The sequence below is a fragment of the Pipistrellus kuhlii genome, unplaced genomic scaffold, assembly GCF_014108245.1.
Source record: "Pipistrellus kuhlii isolate mPipKuh1 unplaced genomic scaffold, mPipKuh1.p scaffold_m20_p_2, whole genome shotgun sequence".
Lineage (NCBI taxonomy): Eukaryota > Metazoa > Chordata > Mammalia > Chiroptera > Vespertilionidae > Pipistrellus > Pipistrellus kuhlii.
This window is the reverse complement of record NW_023425515.1, coordinates 49,042,467-49,058,765: the sequence shown is the minus strand read 5'-3', so window position 1 is coordinate 49,058,765 and position 16,299 is coordinate 49,042,467. Positions and strand designations below refer to the sequence as shown.

Below are 16,299 nucleotides of genomic sequence, written 5' to 3'. Positions count from 1 at the left end.
CAAAACCTGTTTGGCTCAGTGGATAGAGCGTCGGTCGGTCTGCAGACTGAAAGGTCACAGGTTCGATTCTGGTCAAGGGCATGTACATTGGTTGCGGGCACATCCCGGTAGGGGGTGTGCAAGAGGCAGCTGGTCGATGTTTCTTTCTCATCGATGTTTCTAGCTCTCTATCTCTCTCCCTTCCTCCTCTCTGTAAAATATCAATAAAATATATTAAAAAAGAAAAAAAAGAAAAGAAAACTATGGTCCATCTACACAATGGAATACTACACTGCCATAAAAAAGGAATTCTTACCATTTGCAAAAGCATGGATGGAACTGGAGAGCATTATGCTAACTGAAATAAGCCAGTCAGTGAAAGAAAAATACCAAAAATACCATATCACTCATTTATGGATAATATAACCTCATTATAATCTGATGAACAAAAAGACAGAGGCAAAGAAGCATAGAACAGACTGTCAAACTACTGCGAGAAGGCTAGGAAGGGTTGGTGCGGGGAGGTAAGAGATCAACCGAAGGACTTGTATGCTTGCATATTAGCATAGCCAATGGGCACAAGACACTGGGAGGGGGCGGGTAACAGGCGGTGGTGAGGGCATGTGCTGGAGGGTAGGGGCGGCTGAAGGAAGGTCAATGGGAAAAAAAGGAGACATATATACTACTATTTGTAATACTTTAAACAATAATTTAAAAAAAGATAAAAAGCACACAGCATGTGTTTTGCACACGTGAATGGATGGCCTAAAGACCTGTTCACCTCATCGCATTTGTTCAGGAAAACCAGCTGAGTCCTTTGTCCCTTCTGCCTCTTGCCCTTTCTTCTTTCCCTCATCTCTGCCCCCTCACTGCCCTCTGACTTTCCCAAGGCCTTGGGCTACATCTCCTCTTTCTCATTTTTGTTGTCTTCTCTCTCCTCACTTTTTAAATAACATCTTTTCAAACAAATATGTTTTTATTGATTTTTAGAGAGAGAAGGGAGAAGGAGAGAGAGAAACAGTGATGAGAAAACCACTGATTGGTTGCCTCCTGCACACCCCCTACTGGAGATTTAACATGTGCTCTGGCTGGGACCGGTTTGGCTCAATGGATAGAGCGTTGGCTTGGGGACTGAAGGGTCCCGGGTTCGAATCCGGTCAAGGGCATGTACCTTGGTTGCGGGCATATCCCCAGTAGGGGGTGTGCAAGAGGCAGTTGATCGATGACTCTCTCTCATCGATGTTTCTAACTCTCTATCTCTCTCCCTTCCTCTCTGTGAAAAGTCAATAAAATATATTAAAAAAAAAAAAAAAAATAACGTGCTCTGACCTGGAATCAAACTGTGACCTCTCAGTGTAGGGGCCAATGCTCAACCTACTGAACAACACCAGCCAGGACTGTCTTCTTCCCCTTGTCAAACTCCAAGTCCTTTCAATAGGGGGATGTCTCCCAACTCAAATCAAGCTTACAGTTTCGTGGCTCCAGCTTGAAAGGTCTCTTCAGGGTGGGTGCTGGGTAGGCAGGAAAGCCACGCCTCCCGCCTGTCTCACCTGGGACCTTCCCTCAGCTCTTCCACTCTCGAGGAGACACCCACAAAGGGTGTGGCCCACACACCCCTCCATTGACTGGGCATTTGCTCATTGTGGGTTTTCCAAAATACTGTTTATGGTCTTGGGTTAGGATATGAACGCCAACCAGCACACACATCAGCCCGTACAACTGTCCCATCGCCACAGGGGGAACAGCCATGAACCAGGGCCCAGGCCACCCCCGTGTCACCCCCATGGAAAGGAGCCTCAAGTACTGAGTTGTTGTGTCACGAATCATGAAATTTGTGTCTGTTGTCATCTCCCCTCGTTTTTAAAAAAATGGCTCCTTAAACTGGATCTGGAGTTTTGGTCAGCGTGCATGTGTCAAAGATTGCTCCTGTGACGGGGATGAGAAGAGATTCAAGGCAGAGGAAGGGGGAGACCTTTTGTAATTCCTGACTCTGCACAGAGGCCCTGCATTTTACTGCAGTAGAGATGTGTGCCCTCCAGGCAGAAATGCAGTCATAACCATATCAGGGAATTCTGGGAACAGAAAAAAAAAAAAAGAAAGAAAAGAAAAAAAAAGCCGGTTTCCCAGAAGGAGAGCAAGGAGCCTCAAACCAGAGAGGGGAACCCTGAGCCGGGGCTCACTGCCAGCCCTCACTCCCCTGTGCGCCTGACCTCAGCTTCTCCTCTGTAAACGGGGAAACCCCTCCCCGGACCCCATGGGGGCCTAGTGTGAGGGTCCCAGGGAGAGGTCGCAGGGAGTGGTATTTGGTGCAGGTAACACCAAGGAAGCGCTAACTGTTGAACCTTGCAGGCTATCTCTGAAGTCAAACCAATGTTGAATGCTACCTGGTTGCCGTGATATACAATCCAGACTTTCTGTATGCCCCTATTTGCACAGTTATTGGTGTGTGTTCTGACCAGGGGCCTGTTCAGAACACGTTCAACAGAGCACCAAGCGGGTCCATGACACAGAAGGGTTAAGTGCTCCCAGCCTGGGTCACAGGGCAGAACATCCATCAGATCAGAAAGCATGTGGGGGAGGCAGGGGAGGAGGGAGGGGGGATGAGGAGGGGGCAGCAGAGAGGGGAGGAGGGGGCCAGGATGGGGGGTGGTGGAAGAGGCAGGGCTTGGTGGAGAGACGAGGAACTGGTAAGAACGGAGGTAGGTTATATTTCATCTCATTTAGTTCCTAGCTTCCTGACAATCAAGACACCCAAACAGGTAGATTATGCAGGTCCCCTGGTGTGACAAAATGAAGCATCAGAACTTCCGGGCACTGAGCTCTGAGAGTAATAAATGGGGCACGAAGACCTTCTCAACGTGACACATCACCCAGCCCGTCTTGGAGACAGCTCTGCCAGACGGGACAGCCGGGCCAGTGACAGACAGAGTCCCCTAAAGCCACCAGCTCGGCAGGCGGAACCTGGGGGGCTGAGGGCAATTCTGTAGGCACAGCTCCCTCTTACTAGTGCCACTGCCAGTTCAATCTCCCCGCATTCCTCCGCCCCTCCACTCCCTCCTCCCGCTCCCCAAGGTCTGAGATCTGAATGGAGATATCCTAAGAGCTTGCAGCCCCTCAGCTGGAGGGGAAGGTGGGGACAGAGCCAGGTGGGGACCATGTAAGCCTCCTCAGCTTTCTGGCTGAATGAGAGGGACAGGAACACACAGGCATGCCCAACGCCACCAGTAAGGCCAGGCTTCCCTGAGGGAGTGTGGAGAAGGGGCCCCGGCACCTCTCTCAGTCTGCATCCCCAGGGCCAGCTGGACACATCGCCTTAGGATCCCTCTGGCGCCTCCGACACTCAGGTCCAACACCTACTGGTAAGGGTTGCTGAAGGAGGAACACCCGAGTCCAAAAGGGATGAAGAATTATGAATTTATTAGGTCATCTGGATACCAGATGGGCTGAGCCCCAAAATGGCACCAGCCGCCCCAAAGACAGGAAATCAGGAGTTTTTAAAGGACTCTAGGCAGGCCTTTTTCTGGGCAGAGAATTCTCTGTGCACGTCTGTATTCTGGGAAACTCCGGAGGGGAGAGATAATGGTCTTAGCAAGTGGAATGTGGTTTAATAAAGTGGAATGTCCATTGTGAAGAGGCCTAAAGGTATTGATTGAATTATTTGATCTGACCTAATATTCCAGCCTTTTTGATTTACGGAATAGGGATGAAAGTCATATCTTCTATATCTACTTCCTGCTGAAGGGGCACGTTGAGATCATATGGGAATGGACTTTGGTAGTAGTCGGCTGGATGGGGGGTGCAGCAGCATGATTTCCCCAAGAGACTGGTTGGTGAAGTTTCGAAAGCAGTCCTGTTGAGTGACTTGGGAGGTAAAAGCTGGTCCCGAGGCTGCCCCAGCGTTACTTGTCTGGTTTTGCTGCTGTTCTGGGCCTAAAGCTAAAATAAAACTGAGGCCTAGATGTTATCTTCAGGGAGGAAAGAATCCGGGGTGTAAGTTGCCTGACTAGTTATTTGCTAGGGGAGTATAGGTTACTCTGGAGGCACGGTTCTTGTTTTCCCAGTTTTGCCCCTTGCTAGCATCCAGAGCTTTCTGGTCCAGTGAGTTTCTATACCTGTACCTGGCCCATCATCCTTGCTCTGGGGGGAGGGAAGGAGGTGTTTCAAAGGGACAATGAGGCCTGAGAACAAAAGGAGGTTATGATGTTGTCTACAGGTGGTATTTCCTAAATACAAGTAGGGCTTGTAACCTGGCGGAGACAAACTTTTATGAAATTTTTTAAAAATATGTATTTTATTGACTTTTTACAGAGAGGAAGAGAAAGGGATAGAGAGTTAGAAACGTCGATGAGAGAGAATCATCGATCAGCTGCCTCCTGCACACCCCCTACTGGGGATGTGCCCACAACCAAGGTACATGCCCTTGACTGGAATCGAACCCGGACCTTTCAGTCCGTAGGCTGACGCTCTATCCACTGAGCCAAACCGGTTTCGGCCTGTTTTATGAATTTTAATATTACTGGGGCAAAAGCTAGAAGAAAAAGAGTTATGATAAATAGTCTGGTGGAAGGAAAGAGACATTAGTTTGGAGGGCTGTAGTCTAATATACCAAAGTGATGTTTATCTTCAAATCATTTATTCTTAAGTGTCCTTGGTTAAGAGAAGATAGAGTTTTCTAGATGGTTGCAAACTGCTGTTTTACTCTCTCAGTTTCCCTGTTTTGCTTGTCCTGGGTTACTACTGGCCTGAGTCATTTATATAACTTTCTTTTAACGCTTCTCCCTACAAACCTTCTATAACTTTCACGAACCTTCTTACAACTTTCAGGAACATTCTTACAACTTTCAGAAACATTCTTACACCTTTAACTCACTTTCTTTTTCCTTCAGAATACATGCCCATGCCTATGCCTTCTATGTCACCTCTTAAAAACCTTAATTTTCCAACGATAACCAAAAAGCAAGCAGCCAGCATTTCTTAGATTAACAGTTATCAAAACACTTTAAAGACACTCTCACTTTCAAGAAAACGTACATTCAACAAAGTACAAGAGACCTTTTGAATAGAAGCTCAGAGCAGGTGAATTAAAACTTGTCTAGCTATCAATGTTTCAGTACTTTATGCTTTTTAAAATAATTAGGTGTTTGTCATTTAACGCAACAGTGTTCCAAAGTCTTTAAGTTATTAAAGGCTTTGGAAAATTATGTGTAGGTATATGAGGCTGGAGAAAAGGTGGGAGGAGGAGGAAGCAGGCCCAGCAGCCTATTCCCAGGCCTTAGGCCACTTGGATTTAAAATTGCCACATTTTGCCGAAACCGGTTTGGCTCAATGGATAAAGCATCGGCTTGGGGACTGGGGGGTCCCGTGTTCGATTCTGGTCAAGGGCATGTACCTTGGTTGTGGGCACATTCCCAGTGGGTGGGGAGGGGTGTGTGTGCAGGAGGCAGCTGGTCGATGTTTCTCATGGATGTTTCTAGCTTTCTATCCCTCTCCCTTCCTCTCTGTAAAAAAAATCAATAAAATATATTAAAAAAAATAAAATTGCCACATTTTCCCTTGGAGAGAATATGCTAAGGTTTGGGTGATAATGAGTTCAGCTTCTGATAGTAGCCATACTGTTAAGTAAGCGTGTGCAGTACAGAAAGTTGTTCTTCGGGAAAGGTGGGGTGGGGGTGGGGGTGGGATGAGAAGGCCTTGAGGTCAGAGCAGTTTTTAGAGCATTAACGGTGTGAGAATGCGGCCTTGGGATCTAACGGCTCAGTGAGGAGACAGAGAAGACTGTCATATCACAGAGGAGCTTGGGAGATGACTGAAGTTGGGAACCCGGAGTTTTCAAAGTATGCAGTGAGCCCCAGAGAGGAGAATATTTCTTGTTTCGAGGAGGGGACAGTCATGAAGGAGATAAGGAGATAAGGCGTTTACAGTCCAGGGAATGACAAGGCCTTGTGGGATGAGAGAGTGAAACTGAGGTAGGTGACTGGTTTGGGACACTGAGCTTTATGAGGGGATGCATGGAAGCCTTGGCTGGGCACCGAGGTAGAATGAGAAAAGGGTGAATGGGGTATTTAGTAAGATGCAGGGTAGAGGTGAGGTGGCTAATGGCTTTGAGACTAATATATCAACCCCCTTAATAGAGACTGAGGAGGGACAAGAGTCCCAGCGAATTTGGGGAGGGCATAGTAAGTGGCCCCAGGTCAATTAAAAGGAGTTCGGGTTACCTGCCACCATTTCCCAAGCATCATTACCCCTGGGGCTCTGTCCTGGTGATGTAAGTCTGTGGGATTTTCTTGGGGCCTGGGAAGCTTCAGTCTTAGAGGCCGGTCCCAGGAGGTCTGGGAGCTCCAAACCAGAACCAGAGGGTGGAGGCCTTGCTGGGGCCTCCTTCCGCGCCGTGGGCAGGGCCCAGGCGGGGGTCTTGGTTTGAGCAGACTTGGTCCAGTGTCCTCTCTTGTTGTATTTGAAGCACGGGCCCGGAGGAGGCTTAGACCCTGACTTTACTCTTGGTCGGAGGACCGGCACTTCGTTTGGGGTTCGTGAGAGCGGTGGCTGAGAGCCAGAATGCTTCCTTCTGGGCCTCAGCCTTGGCCTGATCTCACCTTTGTTTTTGGTTTTGGGTCTCTTTGTCTCAATTATTCAAGACCTTAAAGGTCAGGTTAACGAGATCATATTGAGGGGTTTGTGGACCTGGGCCTATTTCCCAAAGTTTATGGTGTGTGTCGGGGGCTGATTGGGATATAGTATGGGTGTTCAGAAGAAGGGTTCCCTCTGGGGGTGGGGTCTAAGATGGTAAATTTCTGCAAGACCTCTGTGAGGCGGAAGAGGCAGAGAGCTGGGTTTTCGTCAGGGCCTTGAGTGATTCCGCTAACTTTGTCATAGTTGACCACGGAGCCCTCAGTTCCTGCTGCCTCCCTCCGGGATAGACTGGGCACGGGAATAGAAGAGGCAGTTGAGGAGGGCGGTCTTTGGGTGGCCTGAGAGCAAGTATTGATGGGAAAAGGCTGTTTTGGAGCTTGTGTTCTTGTGATGTGGGCTCTGAGGGGCCAGAGAGAAGGTGGTAGCTGGTTAGGAGGGTCTGGGCTTGGGGAGTCTACTGCAGGTGAGGAAGGGGGCATGTAAGGAGGTGGCGGTCGGTGGTCTGCTGGGTCAAAAGTAGATTCAGAATCAGAAGTGTTGGGGTAAGATGTTTTGTGTGAAGGAAAAAGACCTGATGGGTAGAGCAGGACTGAGAGAGAGGGTTGGGACTGAAGGTGAAAAGGGGCTGGACGTAGGGAATCCCTGACCTCTTCCATTGCAGCGACAGCGATGATCTAAATTGTGCAGTGTGTTAAAATTGAAAGTGCCGTTTTTAGGCCATTGAGACTTATTATTTAGTTTATGTTGTGGCCAAACAGTGTTACAAAATGAGGTGGATGGCCTGATCTCCCCCATGAGTGTGCAGAAGGAGTGTGGTGTGGCCCACGGGAGTGGAACGGTGAGTGACAGAGCACAAATCCAAAGGTGACTGTTCAGGGCAGGCATCTCTGCTGCTACACAAATCACCGTGAGAAATGAGAGGTGACCCTCTGGGCTGGGCGTCCCTAATCCACAAGGTCCCAAACCAAACAGCTGAAGAGTCTACTGGCCTAGTGCTAGGGCTTTTGAAATGAGAGACTTTGAGAAGTCAGCGAGAGAGAGAGAGTGGGCAGAAGACTCATGACAAAGGAACTTGTTACAACATCACTCACCTAGAGAAGACTGGCCAGTGTGGGATGGATGGTCAGCAGTGGAGGAGAGAGTCCCGATCCGGTGTCCTCTTCGGCTGGTTCAGGAGGGTCTGTGAGGGAGGGAAGCCTAATGAAGGCCAGCAATCATGTCACCTGGGTAGGACTCAGAGGTAAGCCCAGGTCAAGCTGCTGCTGCCACTGCTCTCCCAGTAGCAAACTCAGGGTGACCAAAGCAGGGGTGATGGCTCCCCATCCCCGTGGAACCCTCCCGGGTTTCGGCACCAAATGTTAGGGTCACCGGAGGAGGAATGCATGAGGCCAAAAGGAGTCAAGAATTATAAATGTATTAGGTCATGTGGATACCAGGTGGGCTGAGCCCCAAATGGCACCAGCTGCCCCAGAGATGGGAAATTAGGGGTTTTTAAAAGACTCTAGGCAGGCTTTTTCTGGGCGAAGAATTCTCTGCGCTGGTCGGGATTCTAGGAAAGCCCAGAGGGGAGAGATAGTGGTCTTAGCAGGTGGAATGTGGTCTAAGCAAGTGGAGTGTCCACTGTGACGTGGCCTAGAGGTCAGTTCCCAGGGGAGAGGGTATTGATGCAATTATTTGATCAGACCTAACACTTACCTCCTCCCAAGTTCCATCCAAGCTGCTGCCACCGTCCTCCTCCTGGGCAGTCACAGAGCCCTGCTGGGCCGCGCCTCTGGCCCTTCCTCAGAAGCAGGAGCCGCAGCCGAAAGCTCCCCACAGCGGGTGCAGCTGTTTGGTTAAAAGGACTGGAACAGAGCGTGACACCTCTGCTCTGATCTCCCCATCTGCTTGCTGTCACCTGGAATTCATCCCAAGAGTTTCTTGATAACCTCAAGCTTGGGTCCTAATTAAGCAGAATCCAACTTGCCTTCCCAGAAGAGGCGGCTGTTACTCGAGTCTGACTTAGTACTAATCAACCAAGCTGAGAGTCCCCGGTCCTCGTAATGAGAATGACACTATAGTCCTAATTTGCTTCAAGTTGTGTATGTATATGTAGAAAAAAAAAAGACTGAGAAGGCATACACAGAAAGATCAAGGACAGTTACTTCTACGTAGAATGATGACAAAAGACTTCTTTACTTTTTTATAACCTATTTTCCATGTCTTACTTTGGCAATTAAAAAGTTTAAAACCAATAAAAGTAATAGGTACTATTTGGAAATCTGTGTATCAACATAGATTAATTACCAAGGTAAAGAGCACCCCCTTCTTTTCAACAAACAGCCAAGCTCCAATTGTCTTTCCAGACAGACACCAGGAAAGAACTTTCCGGACTGCCGGGGGCTCCTTGCAGAGCACGGCAGCCACACGTGGCGATTCCGCTGCATGAGAAGGCTCATCCCCCCTGTGCCTCCACAGCCCTTGGTTTGAGAGCTTTCCAGCCCACCTTCAGCTCCTGCTCCATTATTTATGTTAACTGGGGAGAGGGAGAAGGAAAGGGAAAAGGGACATAGCCAAATCCCCTAAGGAAAGGAATAAAGAAATCACATACAATACTGGGTCAGAATCAGGTCTCTGAACAGCTGGTCCCAAGAGCTTCCAGCAGGGGGCAGCAGGGCACTGTGAGCAGCTGGTTCTATCACCCGCCATCTGGTGTCACAGATGAAACAGCCCTAACGTGAAGCCCCAGCAAATCATCCTTTGCTGCCAGCTCTCAAGAATGCCGCACCCAAAAGAAAGTGACATTTCGAACAAGTTCACGACTTGTCTACAGGAACCCCACAATTAAATGGAAGAGAAACCCAACGTTTCTTTCCAAATCCAGGCGTGCTTTTTTTTTTTTTTTTTTTTTTTAATTTAGAAAGTCTCGAAGCCACCGTTTACCTATCCTATCCTATATAATAAAAGACTAATATGCAAATCGACTGAACAGCTGAAAGAATGGTTGCTATGATGAACACTGACCATCGGGGGTAGATGCTCAAGGCAGGAGCTGCCCCTGGTGGTCAGTGTGCTCAGCCAGGAGCCGGGCTCATGGCTGGCAAGTGCAGCAGTGGTGGCAGGAGTCTCTCCCAACTCCGTGGCAGTCAGACATCCCCTGAGAGCTCCGGGACTGTGAGAGGGCACAGGCAGGGCCGAGGGACACCCCCCCCCCCACCTCCCGCGAATGAATTTTGTGCACCGGGCCTCTAGTTATATATTTACTTTCATTTGGCTTTTTTTTTTTTTTTTTTTTTAATATATTTTATTGGTTTTGTACAGAGAGGAGGGGAGAGAGATAGAGAGTTAGAAACATCGATGAGAGAGTCATCAATCAGCTGCCTCTTGCACACCCTCTACTGGGAATATGCCCGCAACCAAGGTACATACCCTTGACCGGAATCAAACCCGGGACCCTTCAGTCCTCAAGCCGATGACTGAGCCAAACCGGTCTCGGCATCATTTGGCTTTTTTTCAAAAAGGATTGGAGGCAGCTTCACCAAGTCACGGGGTCTCCCAATGGCACAGGACAAAGGAAACAGAGTCTGTGCACATCTGTCCAGGGTATAGGCCCTGTTTACTGACAAGCCTGGTCTCCCTGTTTGCCAAAACTAAGGCGGAATCTGGGCCCAGGCTGAAAACAGATGAATTTTTTGGAATGAAAGCCCAATAACCTTGAAGTAATGCCAACAGTAAAAAATGATTAGAGAGATTTTACAAACGAGAGCAGGTCGCAGGAGGCTGCACTCTGGTGCAGACCTTGCTCTTCAGTACCCGTCTGCCACGAGCTAGCCTCCCGACACCTGGACAGGCCACCTCCCCCTCTGCCCATCAGTTTCCTCTTCTATAAATGGTCAAACAACTTGTGGGGCTATGGGGACCTAATGGGTTTTGTGTTTTGGGCCTGGTTGGGATGTAGGAGTTTGGTGAGGAAGGCACTGACATAATTTTCTTGAGAACAATCAGTAAGACGTGATTTTTCTCTGGAAACCACATCTTGCCCCCTTCTTCAACCTATTTCTGGTCTCAGTGTCTGGAAACTGGGGAAGGGAGTCAGAGGGGAGGTCTTCACATTTTCTAGCCTACACTCTTTTTTTAAGCAAAACCGGGGAAGGCCCTCGAGTACCAGCTCAGCCCTGCTGGGGCCCCCAGCTGCCCCTCAGACCCCGCCCCGGCTGCTGTATGTGCAGAGGCCAGTCTGGAGCGCTGGGCTGGCCTGTGAGGCCCTAGAGGAAGTGTGCGGCCATCTCGGTCCCCATGGAGGCGCCATTCCAGGTCACCTCGGGAAGGGACATGCACACGCATTGCAGAGAGCGGCAGGCAAACACAAAACACATTGGTTTTAATCTTTGCTTTCAATCCCAAGCAATCTCCTTCCTTTCCATTACAGAAATACTAAACAATCACAGACAGAAGAGGAAAGCCAACATTTGCAAACTCGGTGCCTTCCGCAGGCGTCTCCATCACTCCGTCACCAACACCCAGGTGCACAGACACCAGGCGGATGACCCTCAGGAATCACAACAACGCCATAAATGCATGACCATTTTATTTCATATAAAAATGATCAACACAAGAAAAGCCAGGCCATCCGCCGAGGTAACGCGCTCCAACCACCCTGCCAGGTGCCTTCCGCTCGGGCCAGACTGCAGCGGGATGTGGCGGGGAAGGCCAGGAGCGCCCGCCATGCTCCCCAGGTCCTTCCCGGGTGCGGAGGGTGGCGCCGGGCGTGGCTCTGGCCCAGTGGCCTGCGGCACCGCGGGCCGGGAGCCTTCCTGCACCAGCAACGGCACCTCTCCCAGGCTCTCTGCTAAGTCTCTGCGTGTCTATCTAGGAGCCGAGACTGCGCCCAGCAGCCGCCCCAAGCGTGTCGGCCGCTGACTCCAGCAGCACCCCTCCCGGCCTCGGAGGAGGCGGAGCCGTCAGTCCACGGTGCCGTTGTAGGATCTGTTGAGTTTGTTGAAGGTGAAGTCCACGGCGTGCGTGGAGATGGGCTTTCTGTACAGAGGGTTTGAAGCCTGCGGGACACGGAAGGCAGGGAGACACGTGTTAGTGGACGCGTTCCCATCTACATACTGGGAGATGGCCTCTGAAGCTCCCTCCTGAACAGAAACTAGCTGGGGGTTCAGGCGAGGAACCCCCTCACTCTGCTTGGTCCTTTGGGAACATGCAGTTTGCCGTGGAGACCAAGACTGATGCAGATGGATCCTGAGATACAGACCTTGGGTCTGTCATCTCCCTACGACCCTCCGGACAATTTCTGGGGAGGCCCCGTGAGCACCTCTGCCCTCCCCGCCTCCCCCGAGTCTCCCGACTTGGTCCCGAGGCCTCTGTGCTCCTGTGCCACGCCCTTCTCTCTGGGCGCACACCGTGTAGGTTTGGTTCTCTGCTTTGGACGCCTTAGATGTTAGCGGGCCTTTACCACTTGCTTGAACGTAACCAGACCCCTACGCTTGGCATCTCCCCCCCCCGCCCCGCCCCTCTCCCACATCCCAGCGGCTCACCATTTCATAGCGGGCCCTGGACCGCTCGCTCTGGAACTTGGCAAACTCTCTGCGGTCGTGGATGGTGACAAGCAGCTTCCAGATGCCCAGGAGCACGAACCCGATCAGGAGGATGCTGCCGACCACGGCCAGGAGGATGGTCGTGACGTTGGGGGCCGTGCCACACTCTGGGGGGGGGGACCAGGAGGCACGGTGAGCACAGGCACCCCCATGGTGTGCCCCTCCGCCCCATCCCCCCAGCCTCAGGGAATTTAAATGAAAGATACCCGTCTCTCCCTCACCCCTCCCTCATCCTAAGAGCCTTGTGCTGCCCTGGGCGATGTGGGTGGGCAGGCAGGTTTCTTTGATGCCCATTCGGTGAGAGAGGGGCTGCGCAGCAAGCCTCTGGCAAAGTCCAGGTGAGACCCCCGGGGGGCTGCTCCACATCCTCCCACGTGCCCGGCCCACTCCCGCCTGGCCCAGGCCCCGTGCAGGGCGCCGGGCCATGCCTCCGCTGCCTGTCAGCGGTTTCAGGGGCGGCCTGGGCAGGCGGGGCTTTCGTGAGCCACTTCCACCAGGGCTGGGCCGGGGCCAGCCGACGTTCGTCAGCCCTCAGCGCGGTGCCCTCCGGAGCAGATGTGCTTATTTTCACAGAACCGCAGCGGCAGCGCTTGGAAGCAGCCTCGTGCTCACAGGCACGCATCGGGGCCGCCACCACTCGCCGGGGCGGTCTGGCCCAGCGTGGAAAAACAGTGTGCGATGCTGTGAGTTAAAGAGAGCGCATCTTCTTCTGCTCCCTCCGCCCCTCCAGAGAAGAACAAAAGGGGTCACACTAGAATCCCAATGACTCCGAAGGCATCTGTTTGGATTAGAGCTGAGCCTCCCCCGCGGCCCCGAGGCCCAGCTGCCCGGCAGCCCACAGGAATGTTTAACCCAGCCTCCCTCTGCCCCCGGACTCCAGGCTGGGAAGTGCAGTGGCCCGGCCAGGGCTGAGCCTCCCCAGATGCTCCCAGCACTGCGCTGGCCTGCTCAGCCCTCATCGTCCAGAGACCTGAGCTCCCTGCAGAGCCGGGAGCCCCCACCACGGACGCTCGGCCCTGCGGGTGTAGTGTGTCCCGGGCTTCCGCTCTCCTCCAAGGCGGGACACTCCCACCCTCTAACACCCATGCCCTCCACACTACCCCCCAGCAATGGGTCGCAGGGATGCTATCATCTTCCTTCTAAACCACATGTGTCAAACACAAGGCCCGCGGGCCAAATCCGTCCCGCCAGGCCTTGCAATGTGGCCCGCACCGCGCTGTCATCACTGCACTCCGCTGCGTTTCCATCACAATGACAGTTTATGACTGTTCAGTAAACCATTCGGCCCGCGATTTAGGCTGGATTTTAGATTTTGGCCCCTTCTCTGATTGAGTTCGACACCCCTATTCTAAACCCTAGGAGTCAGGCAGGCGTGGCCTTGGAGTCTGGTCTTTCTAAGGACTGTTAGCCTCCTCTCTCTGGAGTGTGGAGAGGGAGAGGAGGAGCAGCGGGTGACGTGCCTGGAGCAGGGGGGGGAGGGTGTGTCCGAATGAACCCTCACCTGGCTCCCGGAGGACCGTCAGGTTGGACTTGCCGCTGGGCAGCTCTGTGTAGGTGAACAGCATGACACAGTCCTGGGCGGTTTTGTAGAAGCAAAGCACGGCCTCCTGGTCATCTTTCCCTGGAAGGAAGCCAGGCAGGAACGTCCTGAGTGTCTCCGAGCAAGCCAGAGCCACCGACCACCGACCGACGGGCGAGGAGCCTACCACTTCGTGGAAGACAGGGGCACAGACAGGCTTAAAGGGAGGCTGGGCCTTTAAAAGCGGGCTCAGCCGATCCCCAAGCAGATCCCCCAGCTTCTCAGAGGGACTAGGGCTGCACGAACTACAATGACTGACTCAGCGTGTGCCCATCCCATGCCACGATGCGGGTAAGCCATTGAACCCCTTTCGGGATGAGGCTCAGGGATTGCAATGATTCCCTATGGATGAGGCATTCCCAGTAAGTGCGGGTCATAAGCTCATGTTACGTCCCTTTAAAAAAAAAAAAAAAAAAAAGAGAGAGAGAGAGAGAGAGAGAGCGAGCGAGCTCAGGTTTCTCCCATCAAGAAGGCAGGCCCAGGCGCTGAGTTTAGTTTGCTGTGGGGACATGAATTCCCTTAGAGGCAAGGATCCCTGTGGAAAACAAGAGGATCTTCAGCCTCCGAAGTGCTTGCTGGGGCGGAGGGGAACGGAAGGGGGCATGGATGCTGGGGCAGGACTGGTCCGTGGAATTGGCTGTGGACGTTGAAGGGACAGAGAAAGAGAACCCTCTGATACCCTCGAGGCCCGAGGGAGCGTTCACTGTGGTCCACAGGCTGGGCGCTGGCTGGAGGCCAAGCCTCAGAGCTCTCTCTTGGGATGTAAAACCCAAAAGACCACAAGGCGATGAGGACATCGGGATAACGACTGGTACCCAAGGATGGCCTTCCTCAAGCTGCCTCACCCCTCCCTGTGCCCGCTGCTTCCCAAGGCGAAGGTGTCGCAGTCCCCAACCTTATGGGCATAAACCCCAGGGTTTTCTCAGAAGGGAAGGTGAGGCGGGAAAAGGATTGTGTGAGTGTGAGCTATCGGGAGGGGAGTGACAGGAAGGGGTGGTCGGCCTGAATGACGGTGCAGGCTCCTGTTACGTGAAATACTCTTCGGCTCCGGCCTGTGTAACCCTGCTGAGCAAAGGACTTTCAGCCTGGAACAGATATAGCAGTACGGTTTTCAAGCACGAGGCCTGGACCTTTCCCCTCCGACCCCATCATCGCCTGGTCTGCATGAGTGTGAATGAGTGTGTGTGTGTGTGGTGTGTGTATGAAAAAAGCCAGGGAGGACGATGGGACAGGGTAAAGAGTGGGCTCAAACAGAAACCTGCTCTAAGAAGAGACAGCTTCCTCTCCCAGGGGCAGACCAGGAGGCAGCTGTGGGGGATTGGTGCATGGTGCCATGGGAACCAGTTAGTGGCCAGCAGCGGGCACCGTCTCACCTTTTCCAACTGCGTGCATCTAGTTAGGGTGCAACAGCCCCAGATCTGCAGGCAGAACCTGCTGCTCTGCCGTAAGTTTCAAGACAGAAATGGGGGCAGAAAAATGGGCATGAAAGATGGGACCCTAAGCTCCCACTGCCCCTGGGGTTTAGCACAAGCCCTGGCATACAGTCAGTGCTCAGTGAATGCTGGCTGCATACATGACTCAGCATACTCAGGAGCCATGATCTGGCCAGAGGTGTCCGTCAGGGTCAGAGAGGCAGGAGCAGGAAGTCCACAGAGAAGACAAGACAGGGCCAGGCCGACAGGGATCCGGGCAGTGAGTCCGCAGCAGCTGAGGTTACATAGAGGGCAAGGCTGCTGGCCAGGGGTCCTCAGACGCAGGGTCCCTTCCAAGGTGCACAGTCTTCCCACCTTTTAACCATTTTTAAAGTGTATAGCTCAGTCGTTTTGTAATATTCACAACGTGTGTGACCTCCCTACGTCTAATTTCAGAATGTTTCCGTCACTCAGAGAGAAAGCCCTTATGTGTGAGCAGTCAGCCCCAATCCCTTCCCCCCTCTTTACTCCATCCCTGGCAACTGCTAGTCTACTCCCCCCGTTGCTCTACTTTTGTCTATTTGGGGCCTGTCATGTGACTGGAATCCTATAACCTAGGTTCTTTGCTGCCTGGCTTTGCATAGTATTTTCAAGGTTCACCCATGCTGTAGCGTGTACTGACACTCCGTTCCTTTTTATGGCGGAATGATATTCCTTATATGATGCACCACATCTTATTTTCCATTCCTTAGTTCATGTACATTTGGGCTGTTTCCAATTTCTGACTATCATGGATAATGCTGCCATGAACATTCAGGCACAAGATTTTGTGTTAAGCTATGTTTTCAATCCTCTTGTGTATATGCCTGGAGGCAGAATTGATAGATCATATGGTGACTCTGTTTAATTTCGGGGGAACTGCTAAATTATTTCCAAAGTGGCTGCATCATTTGTATTGCCACCAGCAGGGTCGAAGGGTTCCAGCAGAGGGTCGCTTTGACTGGATGTAGTAAACAGAATGTTCCAGAATGGTTCCAAACAGTTCCATGCTTACAGGGCTGATATGTGCTTTGCACCTCTTACCCTTAGAACTCCTCAGGCTGCACTGCAATGGCTG

The 16,299-nt window shown here is 51.9% G+C and overlaps 1 protein-coding gene across 4 annotated transcripts in view; it reads right to left on the bottom strand.

The window, feature by feature from the left end:
- Nucleotides 1–10,963: 10,963 nt before the first annotated feature.
- The window catches only part of ITGB5 (integrin subunit beta 5), a 117,766-nt gene continuing 112,430 nt past the window's right edge, over nucleotides 10,964–16,299 (bottom strand). For 2 of the 4 annotated variants that reach the window (XM_036444817.2, XM_036444815.2), the window contains 3 exons: nucleotides 13,693–13,812; nucleotides 12,132–12,298; nucleotides 10,964–11,645 (listed from right to left, as the gene is read on the bottom strand). In XM_036444817.2, the coding sequence (XP_036300710.1) occupies nucleotides 11,550–11,645; nucleotides 12,132–12,298; nucleotides 13,693–13,812 (383 nt within the window). In that variant the 3' untranslated portion in view covers nucleotides 10,964–11,549. Of the gene's footprint in view, nucleotides 11,646–12,131; nucleotides 12,299–13,692; nucleotides 13,900–16,299 lie in introns of all 4 variants that reach the window. The other 2 variants (XM_045583931.1, XM_045583932.1) reach the window with 1 other exon arrangement.